Source organism: Podarcis vaucheri, assembly GCF_965113315.1.
Source record: "Podarcis vaucheri genome assembly, chromosome: 5".
In the NCBI taxonomy this organism is placed as follows: Eukaryota; Metazoa; Chordata; class Lepidosauria; order Squamata; family Lacertidae; genus Podarcis; species Podarcis vaucheri.
This window is the reverse complement of record NC_138763.1, coordinates 94,153,660-94,172,397: the sequence shown is the minus strand read 5'-3', so window position 1 is coordinate 94,172,397 and position 18,738 is coordinate 94,153,660. Positions and strand designations below refer to the sequence as shown.

Sequence of the window (18,738 nt, the reverse complement as noted above, 5' to 3'; positions counted from 1 at the left end):
AGATGGGCGGGGTATAAATAATTTATTATTATTATTATTATTATTATTATTATTATTATTATTATTATTAGACTAAACTAGGCTAGGTGAACCAGTGACTTGATTTGGTGCAAGACTGTTTCATATGTTCGTACGAGAACTATTCTACAGCTTAAATTGGCTTTGATTTAATGCACCCAAGAAAGGCAGATGCTAAGCATTCTGGGGGGTTGACTTGGCTGAACTTGGATCATTGTGTTTCACTGTTCTGGTAGCTTCTTGGTTAATCACTGTGTTCAGAAATACTTCATACATGCTTAACCCAGTGAACTTGAGGAATGGGATAAAAAGACAACCTCTGGTACAACAAAGGTATGAATAATTGCTGTATTTTTAGGACCACTGGAATATTGGCCAAGAGGTCAAACCTGCCTCTGAATCCATCCAGAAAAAGGAACCTGCAAAATCTGCCTCTGCTGCCAGCCACACAGTTAAGACCGGCCTCTTTGAGGAAGAAGGCGAAGAAGATTTGTTTGTTATCACTAAAGACAGGTAAAATGTGGGCATTAGAAATGTATCTTCTATTGCAGCCGCTGTGTCTAGTTCTTCCCTTGGCAATGGATATAGTGCTTTTTTTTTAACACTTTTACCACAGGAGTAAGCCAGGCAAGAGTGGATTAACTCCGTCTACTGCCTAGGCAGGCAAAATTTTGAACTTGAAGCAGCTTGGACTTTTTGCCTGCTATTTGAATGTACATTTAGAATCATAGAATCATAGAGTTGGAAGAGACCACAAGGGCCATCGAGTCCAACCCCCTGCCAAGCAGGAAACATTTGCAGTTTTAGTTTGTTGTGTTGGTTTGTATGCTTTATTTCACTACAGTGCTTTCTATATAACTACTGTACTACTTTGTTTAGCCACTTTAGTAACATAACTTTATGTTGCTGGTGCACAATATACAATAGGGGTCCCACAACAAACCTGGTTTGCATATGTTGCTTGAGCCTGTGGTTAGCTCTGGATTGAGGGAACACATAAGAACAGTTAATTATTAAGCGATAAATACCACTAGTATATGTTGAATTGAAACACAAAACATACTTAATTTCTATTCATCATGTTACGTTGTTTAATTAACAAAATTATTCCACCTTGTTGCAAAACTATCATCCCTCTGTTTTTGTTGCAATAGTCAAATTAACTCATTTTAACAAACTGCCACAATTTTTCTTCACATTCTTTTGCAACAAATACTCTAGCTGTGGTCAACGTATAGGAAATCTCTTCTATTTCCCCCCTAATCCTTTCCCATCATTTAAAAGGAAAAGAGTGGAGGGGGACTTTATGAAGTAGGCTTTTTAAAAATAAATAAATATGACTTTAATTTTTTTTCCAATACTTTGTTTTGTGTGTCTGTCTGTCTATCTATCTATCTATCATCTATCTATCTTACACCCCCACCCCCACTGCATCATAATATATATCACAGACGTATACAGCAATATGAAAGCATAAAACCACAGGCCAGAGGCTCCCTGCTTATGACCTAGAAGTTTGTCCCCCTGTGTGGAACCAGTGGCCTAGATTTCAGGGATGGGTCGTGGTTACTTATCCTACCACTGTTGTAATCAGCAGGCAGGCATTGGACTTGGATCTTGTACCAAGAACTGCAGCATTTGATAATCTGATTTGTGTGATTTAAAGGGGCTTTTTTTTTTTTTTTTACTTGTTGCAGTCAAAGAAAACCGCCCAAAGCTGCGCTCTTGTTCCAAGAAGATGCTGTAAATGGAGACTCATTCTTCAGCATTCAGCCGTCCCATCTTCCATCAGGTGTACAAGAAGTAACGGTATATACAGCTCAAATACAGCTTTCTAAAGTGGGAATTTCTCAACACTTTGCTCCCAACCTTTTTTCCAGAGGCTTCACAGCTCTGCTCTAATCCCCACCTATTTCTGCTATTCAAAGGATGGAGACATGCTCTAACTCCCTCTGCCTAGTCTCTTCACCACAAATGTGGAACCTGTAACCTGCCAGATGTTTTTGACTACAACTCCCATCATCCCTGACCATTGACCAATCCGGCTGGGACTGATGGAAATGAATTCCAACAGCTGGAAGACTGAATTCCAGCAACATCTGGTTGACTACAGGTTCCCCAACTTTACACATCCAGTGAGGATTCTGGAGAGAAAGCCAGGCAGCTGCAGTCTATAGCTTATCCTTAGGCTGCTTTGTGGGAGATAGTGCCCTCCTTAGAGAAATCCAAGAAAAACAGCAAAAATGAAATGAAATTTTGTCGCACATTAAATACTGACACATTTATTATGGCAAAAGCATTTATGGACCAGAAGCAACCTCATCATATGAATTGCTGTAAAAATTATCTTAAATGTGTCAGCCATTCTCATCTGAATGTGATTCTGTAACACTCCATTTTGCATTGTTGAAATTGGCAAGTTTTCCAAGTCCATTGCCCTTCATTGTTAGCTCTTTTTTATTGTGGTTTTCTTTATTTACAGTATATACCAGTCATAAACAGCGATTCATACATAGCTGATTTTTTTTTTTTTACAATCCCCCCTTTCAGAAGCACCATATGTCTATAAATACATTCACCTTCTAAGTCATTTCAGATTTTAGACTTTCATTTATTGATCAGCAGGAGGATTTGCTGGGAACACGTCAAAAGAAACCAGTGGAAGAGAAGGCAGGACCTTTGGGTGAACCTGGTACACTTCACAGGTCTGATCTTGGAGGTGGGGATGCAGGAGAGCATCAGAGGAAGGATGAAGTAAGGAAAATCTATTTATGTTGAACAAACCCCTGAAAAACATTCCTTTGGCAAGTATCTCTTCAATGATAGCGGAGTCTAGTTGTTAGAGTTGGTCTTAGGAAACTTTGATCCTGTTAACTTGGTTTGATTTTCACTAAATAAGTCACATTCTGCCATTTTTAGCCTCTTCTGTGACCTGGACATTAGCTCTTCCTGCTTTAGCTGTATTGGACAAGTCCTGTATTAAAATAGACTCAGAGCAGCATTCAAAAATTAAACACAATATCAGAATAAAATCTAATAAAATAATATATTAAAGCATGGTATTGCTGGGGAGCAGGGCAGAGAAGCAGTATGAGTAGTAAATTCAGACATCAGTAAATCAGTGATTAGTAACCAAGTAACCTTTGGTACAAAAATCTTTTCTTCCAGCAGAAGATCACTATTTTATTTTTTTTAATATGATATTTATTGACAATTTTTGAAATTACAAAGAAAAAACAAAGCAAAAATAGAAAATAGAAAAAACAAAGAAAAACAAACCACATCAGACAATACAAATTCAAAAAACAAAAATACACCACAAACAAACAAAAATAAATCCATCATTCTCAAATCCTCAACTCTCATTACCTTCTTTCTTTGACCTCCTCCTCCTCCCTTTTTTTGTATCCTGGTTAATAATTATGCAGCAAATCCTTTCCATATTTCATAGTATTCTGTCATTGTGTTACCTTAATCTATTTTCATCTTATCTTATAGAGAACCTTAAAAACTTAAAACTTAAATCCTATTTTTACCGACTTCTCACAACCATAATATTATTACCTAATTCTTTAAACATTTTTACTAGAGCCAAGTAATTTCGTTCCAACATTTTTCTAACATTCATCAATTTTATAAAACAATCCTGATAATAAAAAGAGAAATAAAAACAATCCAATCTTCATCCAGCGTCCCTTCCTCCTAGTCCCGGGTTTTGTCAGTCCTTTTTATCCCATCGATCTAGCGCATTAACCTGGCAACCTTATATCCGAGGCCCTTAAATCTCTTCCATGTCCCTTCCGCAGCTCTTCTTCATATTCTCCTTTCACTCGTGGGAACTCCAGCTTGATGATGTTTTTGACCCTTTTCAACAAATCAGCCCCTTTTCCATAGTCCAGACTCAACTCCATGTGGTATTTAAGAAGATGTTTAAGAATCCCTCCAAACTTGAGAGCCCCCACAGCTCCAAACATCTCACGGCCCATTGCCAGACTCTAAAAGTCCAAACATCCTTGCATAGGGGGGGTCTATCCAACCCCCCATTTCCAAACCAATCCAAACTTTATCTTTCCAAATCTGGCTTTTTCCAAGGTCATTTGTCAAATCCAAAAGCTCTTGTTCCTGCAAGGCCGCAGCTCCCTCCATCTCTGGCGCCCAGGATTCAGCAACATCCTCTTCTCTCATCTGCTCTGTCAGGACGCACTCCTGATCTAATTCCTGGGTGGGCTCCACATAGTTTCCCACTGCCTGTTCAAAAATTCTGGCCGCATTAGTCATCAAGTCCGTCTTCTCACTTAACTGTCCCAGTAGGGCACTTGTTTTACAGAGAGCACACAACAGAGCCTCTGAATACATTGTCCTACAAGGTCACAAGTCCATTCCCACGATTGTAATCTGAGACAGCTGCAAGCTCCCTGGAATTAGTTACAGTTTCACAGTCTCCCTCTAGGGGGAGAACTTCTATTTGTTCTTGCAGCAAAGTATCCTTTTGAGATATTTTGTCAATATTTGTTCCTTTAAAGTGCGAAAGGAAACAGTGGAATCACTATGTTTCTCTTCCTTTAACTATCTGTCAAAAACGTTTTTCTCTGGTCAATGAGCTTCAAAACGTCAGTCCTGACACCCCGCTCCAGGATCAGGACGGTGGAAAGTTACTTTACTTTAAACTCACTTCTGCAGGTTTAAACAGTCCAAAAAAGATCCCCCTTCTTCTCCTGCTGCCGAAGGGGGCTTCAACAATTTTAAATGATGAAAGCCAATCCTTTAAAAGCGATTTTCTGAGCTCTAGTTTACGTTGTCTTTGCTTTATTCTGTCTACAAAGAAACGGAAGGCTGACTTCCTGTTTAGACCTTCCCGTTTCAGTACCAAATTAAAGTAAATTTTTAAGTCCAATTCCTTTCTTCTCGCAAATCCTTATTTAAAGTCTGATTGTTCAAAGTTTAAGTACTCACGGGTGCTTATTTTAGAAGCCAAATTGTCCCAAGAAAAAGGCAGTGCTCTCCGGCAACGGCTGTGCGGCTTTGCTCCACGGAAATAGCAGTTGACTCACAGCACCGCGCCACTTCCCCCTCTTCACTTCGGAGCCCGTTAGTGGGTTCCTTTGCGGGTTGGGGGGGCGCTAAGGGTGCCCGCCGAGTCCCATGGTCACAGGCTTCATCCGCCTGTGATTTTTAGCAGGGTCCCTGCTTTGCCGTAGCGGAAAAGACCCGTTTCATGCAGAGCTGGTCCCTCCAGTTCAGAGGGAGTCCGCCATTGCCGATGGCGCCACCCCGGAAGTCTCAGAAGATCACTATTTTAATAACGCTATTTTAATATATTTAGCACCATTGGACAGTTTACAAAGTAATGTAAGCAAAATTATAGGCTCTTGCCCCAAGGATGTTACTGCCTTGGGTTTTTTGGAAGGGAGAGGCCAGGAGGTAGTTAGGCAGAGATGTTGGGGATAAAAGTAGGAACCAGTGTAGCAATATATACTTGGGCTTAGTTGTCTTAGAGAACAAGGTCTTCAAGCATAAACTAAGCTTTGTGGGGAGAGTTGAGAGAGAGAGGTGGCTTTATGGGAGGGGTGTTTTAGGAATAAGGGGTAGTAAGGTAGAATAGGCAGTCTTGTTTAAGGGAGAATGGTATCTTTTGGGTAGCTGAGGATGTCAAAGTTGAAGAAGGAAAGGTCAGGGGCAGAGATATATCTGTATAATGGGTCAAGGCTGAGAAGGTTTTAAATGCCAGGACAAATAATTTGCATTATATATGGGAGTGGGCAAGAAAGCAATGCAGGAGTTTAAAGAGATCTTTCACATGGTGTGAATATGAGACAAGTGAAGCATCTTGGAAACAGAATCTTAGAGGTGAGAGTGAAAGAGAAGGTTGTAATAGTTAGAGAATAAATTGAAGGTTTCAGTGAGGGAACAGAGGAAGAGCTGAACCTTTGCAGCGCTGTATAGGGAGAAACCACGGACAAGATCACAGGAACTGCCAAAGCAGTGAAAATAGTCCAAAAGTGATGTATCAATTGACAGAATGAAACTGCCTATAAAATTGATATGTAATGAAAGACAGCGGTCATGAAAGTAAGTGGTAGCTATTGTTGTGTAACAATTTCTCCAAAGACCTCCAGTTATAGAAATCAGCTGTCAATCCATGTAGCCATTTTTGGCAAGGAAGGCAGCCGATGTTGGGGTCACTATACTTTAAAAAAAAAAAGGAAAGGTGTCTACAGATTGCTAAGTAATATACAGATGACTTTCAGCAACTACATATAGATGTACATTTATATGCGTACACAGAGAGAGGGGGGGAGAGAGAGAGAAGACTGGCCTTTGAAATATCAAAAATGAATGTGTTTGAAGGTTCAGAGAGTTTTGAGGTTTGTTTGGGAACCATGATCATTTGTGTGTTCCAGGCAGATGTGACCTTGCACCTTAAGCGTGCAACTCAATAGCCAGTTTCTTGCTACCTTGAGCATATTTTCTGAATGGTGGTAGGGAAAACAGAAACAGAAAGTAAATTAATAAATGAGAGAGGGAACCTTTTAATTTGTTGTTCCAAGTACTGGATAAGGGGGTGTAAAATCAATTCAACTACTTCTAAATCTAGCATGAGCATTTAGCGCAATCTTCTCTAGATCCAGTGGATAACTTACATTTGTTTGATAACTCTTAGCCCCTTTTGGAGAAAGATGTCAAAAAAAGGATTAAAAGTGTCTTTAGCTTATTTGACGAAGAGGAGAAAAATGAAGCTGTGGATGCTGATAAAATGACACAGAGGGAAATTGAAAAGGTGAGTGATACTGGAGTCATCCTAAAAATAAAGATACAACAAGTAATATATATTTTTTTTTAAAAAAAACACCACCGGAACACCCTAAACAATACTACAACCCAAGAGTCTGTTCAGTAGCTTTTGTATCTGGAGTCAGTCAGGGCTTTGCCCTCCCAGGCCAATTGGGAAAATGTCTACAAGTCAGGGAGCACATCTTCCAGGGCTCACAGCCAAGATGCCAGGTAAGAGAAAGTTCCTAACCAAGTGTGTAAAAGGTAAAGGGACTCCTGACCATTAGGTCCAGTTGTGACCGACTCTGGGGTTGCGGCACTCATCTCGCTTTATTGGCCAAGGGAGCCGGTGTACAGCTTCCGGGTCATATGGCCAGCATGACTAAGCCGTTTCTGGCGAACCAGAGCAGCGCACAGAGACACTGTTTACCTTCCCGCTGTGTGGGTTAAACCACAGAGTCTAGGATTTGCCGATCAGAAGGTCGGTGGTTCGAATCCCTGCGATGGGGTGAGCTCCCATTGCTCGGTCCGTGCTCCTGCCAACCTAGCAGTTCGAAAGCACGTTAAAATGCAAGTAGATAAATAGGTACCACTCCGGCGGGAAGGTAAACGGCTATGAAGAAAGATGTCTGCACTGTAAACACATAGCAGCAACAGTTACGTAAGGACACATAAAATTGAATCAGTATTACTTAATTAACATCATGAATCAGGGAGCAGGCAAGGATGGATAAGGGACCTCTGCTACTAGGTGGTGGTGAGGTTGTGTACACGAGTGTGTCATGTGCATTCATGCAGGTATCTGGAAAATTGAATTAAAAACTTAGAAATAAGTTTACAAGTTGACAGATGTTATAAACTCAAGTTATTAAGGAGTCCACAAAGCCTCTTGAGCCTTGCTTCTTTTCCAGCCCTCCGAGAACAGTATCCCTTCCAAGAGCACAGGCGTCTTTCAGGATGAAGAACTTCTCTTCAGCCAAAAGCTGCAGAAAGACAATGATCCCGATGTTGATCTTTTTGCTCGCAGCAAAAAAGAGGTCGGTCAGTCCAAAATACCTTTAAAGTGGGTGTATGAAAAAATTAAAACCAAAAAGAACAATTCCTGTTAGAGCACTAGCAGAAAGAACTTTACAAAGGATGTTATTCAAACCCTGCTGACTATGTGCAGTTTAACAAGGCGGCCATGCATATGCATGTAATAAAAAAATTAACAGCAGTTGAAATCTTAAGTCAATTCAATGTCTTTTTGTGGAAGACTCTTGCATCATAGAAGCCCTCCACCCATTTAGTGGGGAGCCTCCAAGCTGGTTTAAATGGACTTTAAGATTCTTCCTGGGCTACATTCCTTTCTTGTGCTTTTGCCTGTCTAGATTACGTGTCTGAGCAGTGATAATGGCTCTTGCTTACCTGGTTGGGGAATGGAAAGGAGTGTGTTGAGAAGGGGCAGAGTAGAGAAACTTGAGATTTCTGCATTGCTGGAATGTAGCCTCTACTGTGCAGAGATAAGACTCACATCAGCTGCTTTGCCCTCTTTTGCCTCTGGCCCTGCCCACCTCTGGAATATGGCCCCCAGAAAGCTGCCTGGGAGGGAAAGCAGCCCTTGGGCCCTAAATATTCCCTATCTGTGGTTTAAAGGGGACATAGTCAGAAAGTGACTCTTTGTGAGAAAAGGTAAAAAAAGTCTAGAACCACACAAAAAATCTGCCTCTACTGTTCTGTAAAGGAATTTAATATTTTGCTTTATTTTACTTATAAGAGACTGATTTATTTCCATTATTAATTTCAGGTTCCAAAGCCCAGGGTAAAACTTCCATCTGATGGAGGGCTGTTTGGAGCTGATGATGATGGTGATGATGGTCTATTCAGCCCTTCTAAAGCAAAGCCCTTGGTACTTGCCATTTTGTCCTGAGAATTTGAGGAGCAGTAATGCGCAGAGCAAAGTTGCCCGTTGCCTTGCATATTAATCACATGGAATGTTACGGCTTAAAAAAACCCTGTTCTGCAGCCACATAAATTAAGCAAATTGGGCAGATGCACTGTTCATACAAGTAGTGTTCTTGCTCATTGTTGCAGGATTTAGATTTTTGACTCACTTTTTGTGGAAAGAAGATTTTGGGACTAGAGCTAGACTGGTTTTTTTCAGCTCCGCTCTTTTTGAACAAGGAAATTCTCCTGAAAACAGGGAGGAGATGAGACAAATGCCTCATACTTTCAGTTAATGGGAGTTGGCTGTACTGTACTTTTTAGGACGAAGCAGCCCTCCTCTTGTTTTGGTTTGGTTTGTTTGTTTGTTTGTTTGTTTTTAAAAACCCTCACCAGCCGGTCTTTGCAGCCAACAACTCTCTACAGCAGCTTTTTCGAGTTCCACATTTCTGCTAGATGTGGCACAGGAAAAGGAATATCCCAGGCTCCTCACATTGTCTGTGTGGTTCTTTTCTGCTTTTGAATGTTGCCTAATCAGAACAGGTTCCAGCACAGGAGGGGAGAATTAACCATCCCCCATGCACTGCAGACCCAGTGCAAATTGCCTCTCCCCACCCCCATCTTAGTATTCATTTTTAAGATGGGAAAATATATATAAGTGTGCAGAATTTAGGGTATTCCTCTTCTTGTTCACTTACACTTCTTTATTTTACTTTTTGGAAGGTAGCAGAGAAGAAAACAGTAATCTCCTCTTTGGAAGAGGATAGTGAAGTTCCGGAAAGTAATAAAAACGCCAAACAAGAAGAATCAAACTTAAAGGTTTGTAAGTTCCAATTTTAGAGAGCTTCGAGAGCTTGTTCCTAAATGCAGTTCCTGAACTACCCCCATTTTCTATCTAAGCAAGCACATAAGACACTCAAATATCTACATAGATATTCTCTTTTCAATCTACATAGATATTCTCATTGCTCCTTTAACTGCCTCCTGGCATCCTGCCCATAGCTGTCAACCGTCCCTTATTTGGCAGGAAACTCCCTTATCCCAGTGCTGTTTCCCACTGCTGTCCCTTATTGATGATGTCCCTTAAATTTCCCGGGTTTCAAAGGAAGCAGCTCCTCTCCCTCCCTCACTGCCGGCCAGGGAGAAGGGAGGCTCCAACTGTGTTGCTTGGCTGCGTTGCTCACCCAATAAGGAGTCTAAGAACGACTGGGGGGTGGAGCTTGCATGCCTTGTGCCGATCAAATCGGCCGCGTTGCCTGGGGACTCGCCTTTGCTCAGCGCTTCCCAGCGGAGAGGTGATGGTGGTTTTCCTTGCTGCATCCCCTTTGCCGGGTTGCTGTGCTGTTGGAACCACCGCTTGAGGCTTCGTTTGGCTGCTGGCTGGGCTTTCTGCCTTTGGCTCAGAGAGGCTCAGAAGTCGAACCTACCTGTGCCCAGAAAATCCCTTATTTTGGCTGCTGATCCCTTATTTTTGAGGCTGCTGGTCCTTTATTTTCAAATCTGTAAGCTGACAGCTATGATCCTGCCCTTTCTCCACCCTTCTTCACCTAGTCACTAAGGCAAGGGTGGGGAACAGGGTTTTGCTGGAGGGCTGGCTCCTTAGTTCTTTACTCCCAGCAGGCTATGTTGGCAGCTGAGTGGGCCTTCCGACCTCTCAAATCACATGGTGCCACAATGTTAGGTCACTTACATTTCCTTTCCAGCATGGCCTGAAGTCACGCTGTGCTGCAAAGGAAGATCAAAGTGGGGCTTTTAAGTTCCCAGTTGGGGTTACATTTCATGCCAAATTTAGAAGACAGTGAATCTGTCACCCACATGTCAAGGAACAGCCAAGAGCACATTTTCAAGATGGTTCCTTTTCAACCATGTATTTTCCTGTCTCACACCTGATGCCTTATGGCCTTCGGGGAAATGGCATTGTGGGCTAAATTCAGGCCTCCCCCTATTGAATCTAATGAGGCCCATAGGCTGCAGGCAACCCTGCGCTGTTGCAGTAAGGGCTCAGGTGGGGGGGGGGCGGCAACCATACTTTCTGGGCTATCATACTGCTTCTGAGATGCTCCTGTAAAATACTGAGTGCATTACTTTTATTCACTTGGATTAATGTATATCTAATGCCATTTTTATACAGAAATCCACTGGCCTTGGTGCAAGTAAACATAGAGAGTCCTCATCTAGGATTGGAAAATTACAAGTAATTTATTTTACTGGCATTTTAGCTTTCAGTGTACTTTTCCTGCTAACTGTGGTTCTTCCACAATAAAATTCTTTTCCCCCCACTTCTGGCTTCAGTCCTTTCTTGTGAATGCAACATCTGCTTTCTGTAAATGCATGTTTCACAGGATGTGCTTTTTTTTCCTTTTGGGAAAGACATGTCTCTGGACAGGACTAAAATTCCTAAACTGAGGGGGAAAGGGTGAGAGGGCATGTCCTTCTGTGCGCATGCACTATTCTTGTTTTTCCTGATCTTTGTCAAATGTGGAAATGCTCTTGGTGATTTTATTTTTCTTGGATTTCACATTTATATTTTCCTTATCTACTGCTCCCATTAACAATGGCCTCTCCATCCCTTTCTAAGGCAAGCTTGGATATTAATCCAGCAGTTTTGCTGCCCAGTGCGAAGCCACCTTCATTGTATCCAAAGACTCCGATTCATGAACCTCATGGCGTACAGCATGTTGAAACAGCCTCTGCTGCAGGAAGTAATAAGGAGATGGGAGTCAGCTTTGATGATCCCATGCAAGCAGACACACTGCAAAATGCCAACAAGGTATAACTTTGTAATACTTCATGCAGCAGCATCCTTGATGCTATTTGGAATGTACCGTATTTTTCGCTTTATAAGACACACTTTTTCCCCTTCAAAAATTAAGGGGAAATGTGTGTGCGTCCTATGGAGCAAATGCAGGCTCCTTGGCTTCAGCAATAGCAACGCAAAGTCTCTGGAGGCTTCGCGTTGCTTTCGCTGAAGCCTGGAGTGCAAGAGGGGTTGGTGCACACCGACCCCTCTCGCTCTCCAGGCTTCAGGGATAGCCGCCTGAAGCCTTCGGAGCACAGTGCGAGTTCCCGCTGCGCTCCGCAGGCTTCGGGTTCCTTTTGCTGAAGCCGGGAGAGCAAGACTCTCCCGGCTTCAGCAGAGAGGGAGAGCTGCGTAGCACCCCTTCAGCCAAGCGGGAGGAGAAATGGAAGGGGCTCCGTTTCTCCTGCCGCTTCGCTGAAGGGGCGCTGAGCAGAGAGGGGCAGATTTTTTTTTCTTGTTCTCCCCCTCTAAAACAAGGTGCGTCCTATGGTCGGGTGCATCCTGTAGAGCGAAAAATACAGTAAGTTTACTTGTTTCTCATTTTGTGTCCTGTTGTCACCTTGGCTTCATTGTTATTGCAGGGCAGAATCAAGGTGACTGGGAAACGAAGGCCACCTACCAGAAATGCCAGGCGATTGGCTGCTCAAGGGGATAACTCGAATGACATGAACATTGCTGAGGATTCATCCCCGCCTCTCTTCAAAGAAAGCTCTGTGCCACCAGCCACATTGCATCCCTCCAACGTAAAACTGCATAGGAAGGGAAACACTGAAGAATCTCAATCGCCTCTACCAACCAACAGCAGTGAGCAGCTTCACGAGGCAGCTGGTAGCCCTGGCTCAAAATCAGCAGCCCAGCGTAATGTGCATGATCTCTTTGAGTCAAATGATATTTTTGCTGACAGCATAGCATCTAAAGTGACCACAAGACCAAAGGCAAAGGTGGAAACGGAAAGCCTCATGAGCCAGGTCCCTAAAAGTGGGGAAGGTCTGCCTGTTCCATTGGCATTGGATGGTGCAAATAGTGAAGGCCTCTTCCAGGCTGAAAAGCCCTCAAAGAAACCCGACCCAACTCCATTCTTGGAGGATGAAGATGATCTCTTTGCCACCAGTAAAAAAACTGTGAAGAGGAAAGATCCAAAACCCATTCCTCAGTTAGTCCAGGATCCTTCCATCCCAGATATTTTTGAGGTAATGTAGAAACATAGAATTTTAGAGTTGGAAGAGACCTGCCAGTATGTGAATGTTGGAATCTTGTTCCTTTGGGCCTGGATATGGCTTCTTTTGTGCTCTGCTACTTTTGCTTAGCACAGGGATGGGAAATGTGCATCTTCCAGATGTTGAGCTCCATTTCCCTGTCATTCCTGACCATTGGCCTTGTTGGGGCCAATGGGAGTTGGAGTCAGACAACATAGGGAAGACCACAGCCTCCCTGTTCCTGGCTCAGCAACTCTGTAAGCATGGGATTACTGTCCACTGCATAAATTCCTCCGAAAATTAGATAGCACAAGGATGTGATGTCATATCGTAGAATGGGGAGGTGGTTATGTTGTGATTTGGAAATGTTGATTAACTCTGGAAGGATGTAGGAAACATAGGCATGTTTAACTTCTTCCTTGCCAGTCTCCTCCTTTTACCTGGTCTCTGTGGGTTTTCTTTCCTGGGCCAGCCTTTGAAACACGATGATACTTTCGCAAATCCTGAGTACAATTCACCCAGTTCATTTCCATTTCTCCCCTCTGCTGGATGATCTCAGTGAAGAGGCAGTTGCTTTAATTATCTATCAAGCATTTATGTAGATTTTGTTGTGATGTGTAGTGTGCTTTAAAATTCTTAAACATTCAGCAGAAGTTATTAATGGGCTGCTTTATGTGTTACTAGAGTAGCAGGGAAGAGAATTCAACTTGGCTAGATTCTATATTGTACCACTGACATTTGTGTCAGGTATCGCATACAGAGGTAGCCTGAAAACTCACATTTTTTATTTTGAAATTATTTTTCAAATATAACAAAAAGAAACATTGCCAACTCACATCACACTTCTTTTTTATTTATTTTTAAAAACCTTGCTGTGTAGTATATAAAGAAGTAACTTGCTCACATTAACAGAAATGTGTTGATGCCAGAGAAAGATATGTACATTTTGCAAATCTCACTGCAAAGGAGCTGCGCACATTTTACCTTCAGCACCAGCTGAAGAGGAGTTTTGGATTTGATATCCTGCCTTTCACTCCCTTTAAGGAGTCTCAAAGCGGCTAACATTCTCCTTTCCCTTTCTCCCCCACAACAAACACTCTGTGAGGTGAGTGGGGCTGAGAGACTTCAGAGAAGTGTGACTGGCCCAAGGTCACCCAGCAGCTGCATGTGGAGGAGCGGAGATGTGAACCCGGTTCCCCAGATTACGAGTCTACCGCTCTTAACCACTACACCACACTTGCATTGAAGATATGCCTCTTTGCCCAGAATTTTTTTGGGGGGCGGGCTGGGCTCAGTTGATGAGGCCAGTTGCCAGTTAATTGCATTCTGTACTGTGAACATTTAAGGATTTTAAATATATATATAGGTAAAGGTAAAGGGACCCCTGACAATTAGGTCCAGTCGTGGCCGACTCTGGGGTTGCGGCGCTCATCTCGCTTTATTGGCTGAGGGAGCCAGCGTACAGCTTCTGGGTAATGTGGCCAGCATGACTAAGCCGCTTCTGGCGAACCAGAGCAGCACACGGAAATGTCGTTTACCTTCCCGCCGGAGTGGTACTCTACTTGCACTTTGACGTTCTTCCGAACTGCTAGGTTGGCAGGAGCTGGGACTGAGCAACGGGAGCTCACCCCGTCATGGGGATTCGAACCGCCGATCTTCTGATCAGCAAGTCCTAGGCTCTGTGGTTTAACCCACAGCGCCACCCACGTTGATGTTTTATGTCTTTTTACTGCAGTTTTCTATTTTCGAATTGAATTGTTGTGTATGAGTTGTTGTGAATTGTGATCTGCCCTAGGATCATTGACCAAGGAGGGGTGGGATATAAATTTGATAAATACCATGATTGCCTATAGCAGGGGACCCCAACCTTATTGGGTCCCAAGGCACATTTGAAAATTGAAGAAATGGCACAGGCACCACAAAAGAAAAACTGGTAATACTCATTCCCTCCAACCCCAAACCAGGCAGAATGAGAGCAGCTGTATTCTGAATCACCAGCCGCCAAGTAGCGGGAGTAGGGAAATGTGGCTACACAAACTTGTCCTATACTGAAATTTCTCTTCTTTTATTCAAGGATGATATATTTGCATCAGAAGCTCTTAAGCCGCCTGTCAAAGCAAAATCAAAAGAGCTGGAAGTGAACCTGTTTGATGATGACGTTGACATATTTGCTGATCTTGCAGTAAAACCAAAAGAAAGGAGTGCCAAAAAGAAGATGGAATCTAAATCTATATTTGATGAGGAGATAGGTAAGGAATTAATGTAAGCAATTAGGTCTGTAATATGGTTACAAGTGCCAAGTGGTGGTTTTCATAGGGTAGAGAAAAATTATTATCTCCTCTGAATGGGCAGTTTGCATTGAAAGGATATCCTCGCATTGAAAGAAAATTCCCACTGCTTGTCTGTAGCTATCCCAATAATCAGCCCCCATCCCAGAGTATGTTATATTTGCATTTTGAAAAGCCTGCATAATGTGAAAGTGTGTTTTTTGTTAATACACAGCAGAGGGGTGCTGTGTTTTCAAATGTTCTGTTACTTCCAACAAAGTTTTGGTGTTAACAGTGTTTACAGAATAGACTAAAATGTGAAACATCCAAAGTATCTGAGTACTTGGCTCAAACGCTTTTGGCACAGTCAATAGCTCCTGTATCTGTCATTATTGACCCACTAAATTCCATGATCATCAGGTTCAGTGTTGCTTCCCGGGCAATAGCTACTAACCTTGTTTTGTATCCGGTTAAATTCACACCAGTCACAAAACCTATTATTGGACTTTCACAACTCCATTTGAACCGTAATAATTTCCTTCTCATTCTCTAGAGGTTTGGGGGTATCCATAGTTAGGATGGCAGAAAAAAATAAATACAGCAAATATGTACATACTTGATATTTTGTTGTTTTTTATATAGTTAGAGACACTATCCAAAAATAGAAAATAGAGAAGCAAATGGAGACAAAACTAAATGGGCAAATATGATGCAATTATTTCTGCTACACATTTAGTTACAGTGGGAAATTACATCTGGAATGGTCTAAAGGCTTTGTGAGTTTTGAGGAGGGATTTGACGTAAATAAGGGTGAAATTCCATAGAGACTATCTGGAAGGCAGTTTAAGGCCTAAGGGACAGGATGGGAGAAACGGCAGTTATTTCAAGGAACAAGAATCTTATAGAAACTAAAGTTCCGCCTTTTAATAGGAAAAAATAGAAAAGATTACTATCTTCCCATGTAATGTGCACTGATGAGTATCTTTCAAGATCATTAAAATGGCAAGAGACAGAATATTGTCTAGTTAATACTTGAGGCAGGTCATGTAATTTTTGAGTCTGAGATAATCTGGGACTTTTCCATGACCATTGCCTTTAAAACAATTCAGCAATGGGCGGAAAAAGGTGGTGGTGAAAGGTGACAAAACACACAAACCTAGTAGTGTCTGTCTCCCTTTTAAAATGGAAGCCAGCAATATCAATTTGGCAAAACTTTAGAAGTCATTGGCAATATAAACCAGGTTCATCACACTTGCACACAGATGACATTCTCAGCCAAATGTAGCTTTTTTTTACCATTGGCAGTAATTGTGTATTTCCATTTCCCATTCTCTCTCTCTCTCTCTCTCTCTCTCTCTCTCTGTCTGTCTGTGTGTCTTTAGATGATATCTTCTCACCTAGTAGTCAATCCAAGACAACCATCAAGAAGGCCCAGTCCTTTCAGGCAGCTTCAGGAACTAAATCCGAAATCAGAACATCAAGTACATTTGAAGACCCGCTCAATGTATTTGAAGGTCAATGAAAATGTAGCCGTTGACTCTTCTGTAACACTCTTATCCTGCCCAGTACTAATTCCCTTGCTTTCCGATTAAACTCCTGGTATGACGGAGCTGTTCAGGCTCGCATCTAAATATTTCTACTTCCAGGGCATCAAAAGAAACATAGTGTTCCAAAAATAATTTCAGTACCCTGTAGCACTTCTGTTCCAGTTCAGTAGCTTATACATTGACCTGCTAATGTAATCTTTTGTACAGAGTATAGATTTTATTAATCAGAACTGTCAAAATAAATCTGATATTGATAAATACAATTTGTAAAACCAGTTTTTGTGTATGGGGTGTTAGGGGAGAGGGGTAGGACCTCTGGTGGGGGACACATGCTCCTTCTGGGTTGCACCTTGGGTCCCCACCCTGCACTCAGCTCTCACCTGTGGCTCCTGGATGCTGCCAGGATGTGGCTTCGAATGGCTGGCTAAACTTGATGGGGGTAGCCAGTGGGTCTCAAACCCTCAGAGAGTCAGTCCAACAGTCAAGGTGGTTTCTGCACGGGCTGCAGAGAGAAAGGAAGGGCAGATGGGGCTCGTCAACCTGGAAAGGTAGCTCATCTAGGAGAAAGGCTATCTTTGGGAAGAGTAAAGTGTGGTGTAGTGGTTAAGAGTGGTAGTCTTGTAATCTGGGGAATCGGGTTCACGTCTCCGCTCCTCCACATGCAGCTGCTGGGTGACCTTGGGCCAGTCACATTTCTTTGAAGTCCCACAGCCCCACTCACCTCACAGAGTGTTTGTTGTGGGGGAGGAAGGGAAAGGAGAATGTTAGCCGCTTTGAGACTCCTTAAAAGGGAGTGAAAGGCGGGATATCAAATCCAAACTCTAAAGGCTAAGTAAGGTCCTACACCTTGCCAACAAAGGTCCGTATAGCTATGGTTTTCCCAGTAGTGATGTATGGAAGTGAGAGCTGGACCATAAAGAAGGCAGATTCACGAAGAATTGATGCTTTTGAATTATGGTGCTGGAGGAGACTCTTGAGAGTCCCATGGACTGCAAGAAGATCAAACCTATCCATTCTTAAGGAAATCAGCCCTGAGTGCTCACTGGAAGGACAGATCCTGAAGCTGAGACTCCAGTACTTTGGCCACCTCGTGAGAAGAGAAGATTCCCTGGAAAAGACCCTGATGTTGGGAAAGATGGAGGGCACAAGGAGAAGGGGACAACAGAGGACGAGATGGTTGGATAGTGTTCTTGAAGCTACCAGCATGAGTTTGGCCAAACTGTGGGAGGCAGTGGAAGACAGAAGTGCCTGGCGTGCTCTGTTCCATGGGGTCACGAAGAGTCGGACATGACTAGACGACTAAACAACAACAACAACAAGGTCCTACACAAATCCAGAGTGGAAGGAGGCATCTCATACGCCTCCTTCCAGCAACTCCCGCAGCCAAGCTGGTGCCAAACGTATTGCTCTGCTTTCTTTTGGATCACATCAGTGAGTCCGAGAGGCATGTCATCCGGGCAGCCCAGGACCCCCATGCCCAGTGTGTCTGGGCAGCAGTTCACCCCCAAAGGCGCACTCCATTGTCTCTCCAGACAAATGGGGGCTTATTTCCTGTCTCCCAATATTCTTAAACAGGCATAGGAAACCTTTGGCCCTCCAGATGTTTTGGGACTACAATTCCCAGCATCCCTGATCAGTGGGCCTGTTAGCTAGGGATCATGGGAGTTGTAGGCCAAAACATCTGGAGGGCCAAAGGCTGCCTATGCCTGTTCTTATGACTCCCAAGGGTGGAAGCAAACCTGAGAGCTTATCTTTTTGGCGTTGATTTTGTGATAAGCGCTAACCCATTGTCCTGACCGCATGTCTCCCTCCTAGTTACTGAAATGCCAGACGCGAGTAGTCCACCTTTTTTAACTGGGGCTCGGCTACCACGGGCGAGGCTCTCTGCCGAAACTACATTTCCCGGCAGCTCTTGCGGGCCTTGCGGAAGCGCCGAGGGCGCGTTGCTAGCGGCAACGGGGTCCCAACATCCGGGGTCCCTCCCACGCTCCGTTAACGACCAACAGCGCCCCGGCGTCGGCGGGAAGTCCCGCCCCCCGCTCTTTCCCAGCCGCGGGAGCGCCCGGCGATTGGGCGGCGGCGCTCGGGAGGGCGGAGACCTCTGGGCGGCTTGGCCCGGAGCCCGCCTGGCCGCGTCACAAAGGCCCGGTGGGCGGACGAGGGAGGAGGCGGGCTGCGCGCCGCGTTGTGAGGGGAGGGGGCGGGCGGGGGCGGGA

The 18,738-nt window shown here is 43.5% G+C and overlaps 1 protein-coding gene and 1 long non-coding RNA gene across 2 annotated transcripts in view; one reads left to right on the top strand and one right to left on the bottom strand.

Annotated features, from left to right (window-relative positions):
- LOC309532713 (WASH complex subunit 2-like) overlaps positions 1-16,501 on the top strand; it is a 40,274-nt gene extending 23,773 nt beyond the window's left edge. Inside the window, exons 16-25 of the mRNA XM_082223367.1 lie at positions 377-531; positions 1,716-1,827; positions 2,641-2,772; positions 6,680-6,796; positions 7,701-7,826; positions 8,576-8,677; positions 11,291-11,482; positions 12,094-12,702; positions 14,783-14,957; positions 16,358-16,501. Coding sequence (XP_082079493.1) covers positions 377-531; positions 1,716-1,827; positions 2,641-2,772; positions 6,680-6,796; positions 7,701-7,826; positions 8,576-8,677; positions 11,291-11,482; positions 12,094-12,702; positions 14,783-14,957; positions 16,358-16,497 — 1,860 coding nt within the window. The 3' untranslated portion in view covers positions 16,498-16,501. The remainder of the gene's footprint in view (positions 1-376; positions 532-1,715; positions 1,828-2,640; positions 2,773-6,679; positions 6,797-7,700; positions 7,827-8,575; positions 8,678-11,290; positions 11,483-12,093; positions 12,703-14,782; positions 14,958-16,357) is intronic.
- A 31-nt stretch (positions 16,502-16,532) lies between these two features.
- On the bottom strand, positions 16,533-18,659 carry LOC309532740. The gene is made up of 2 exons (XR_014219995.1): positions 18,262-18,659; positions 16,533-17,024 (listed from the first exon to the last, which is right to left on the bottom strand). It is a non-coding gene; the product is annotated as an uncharacterized lncRNA (long non-coding RNA).
- Positions 18,660-18,738: the final 79 nt, after the last annotated feature.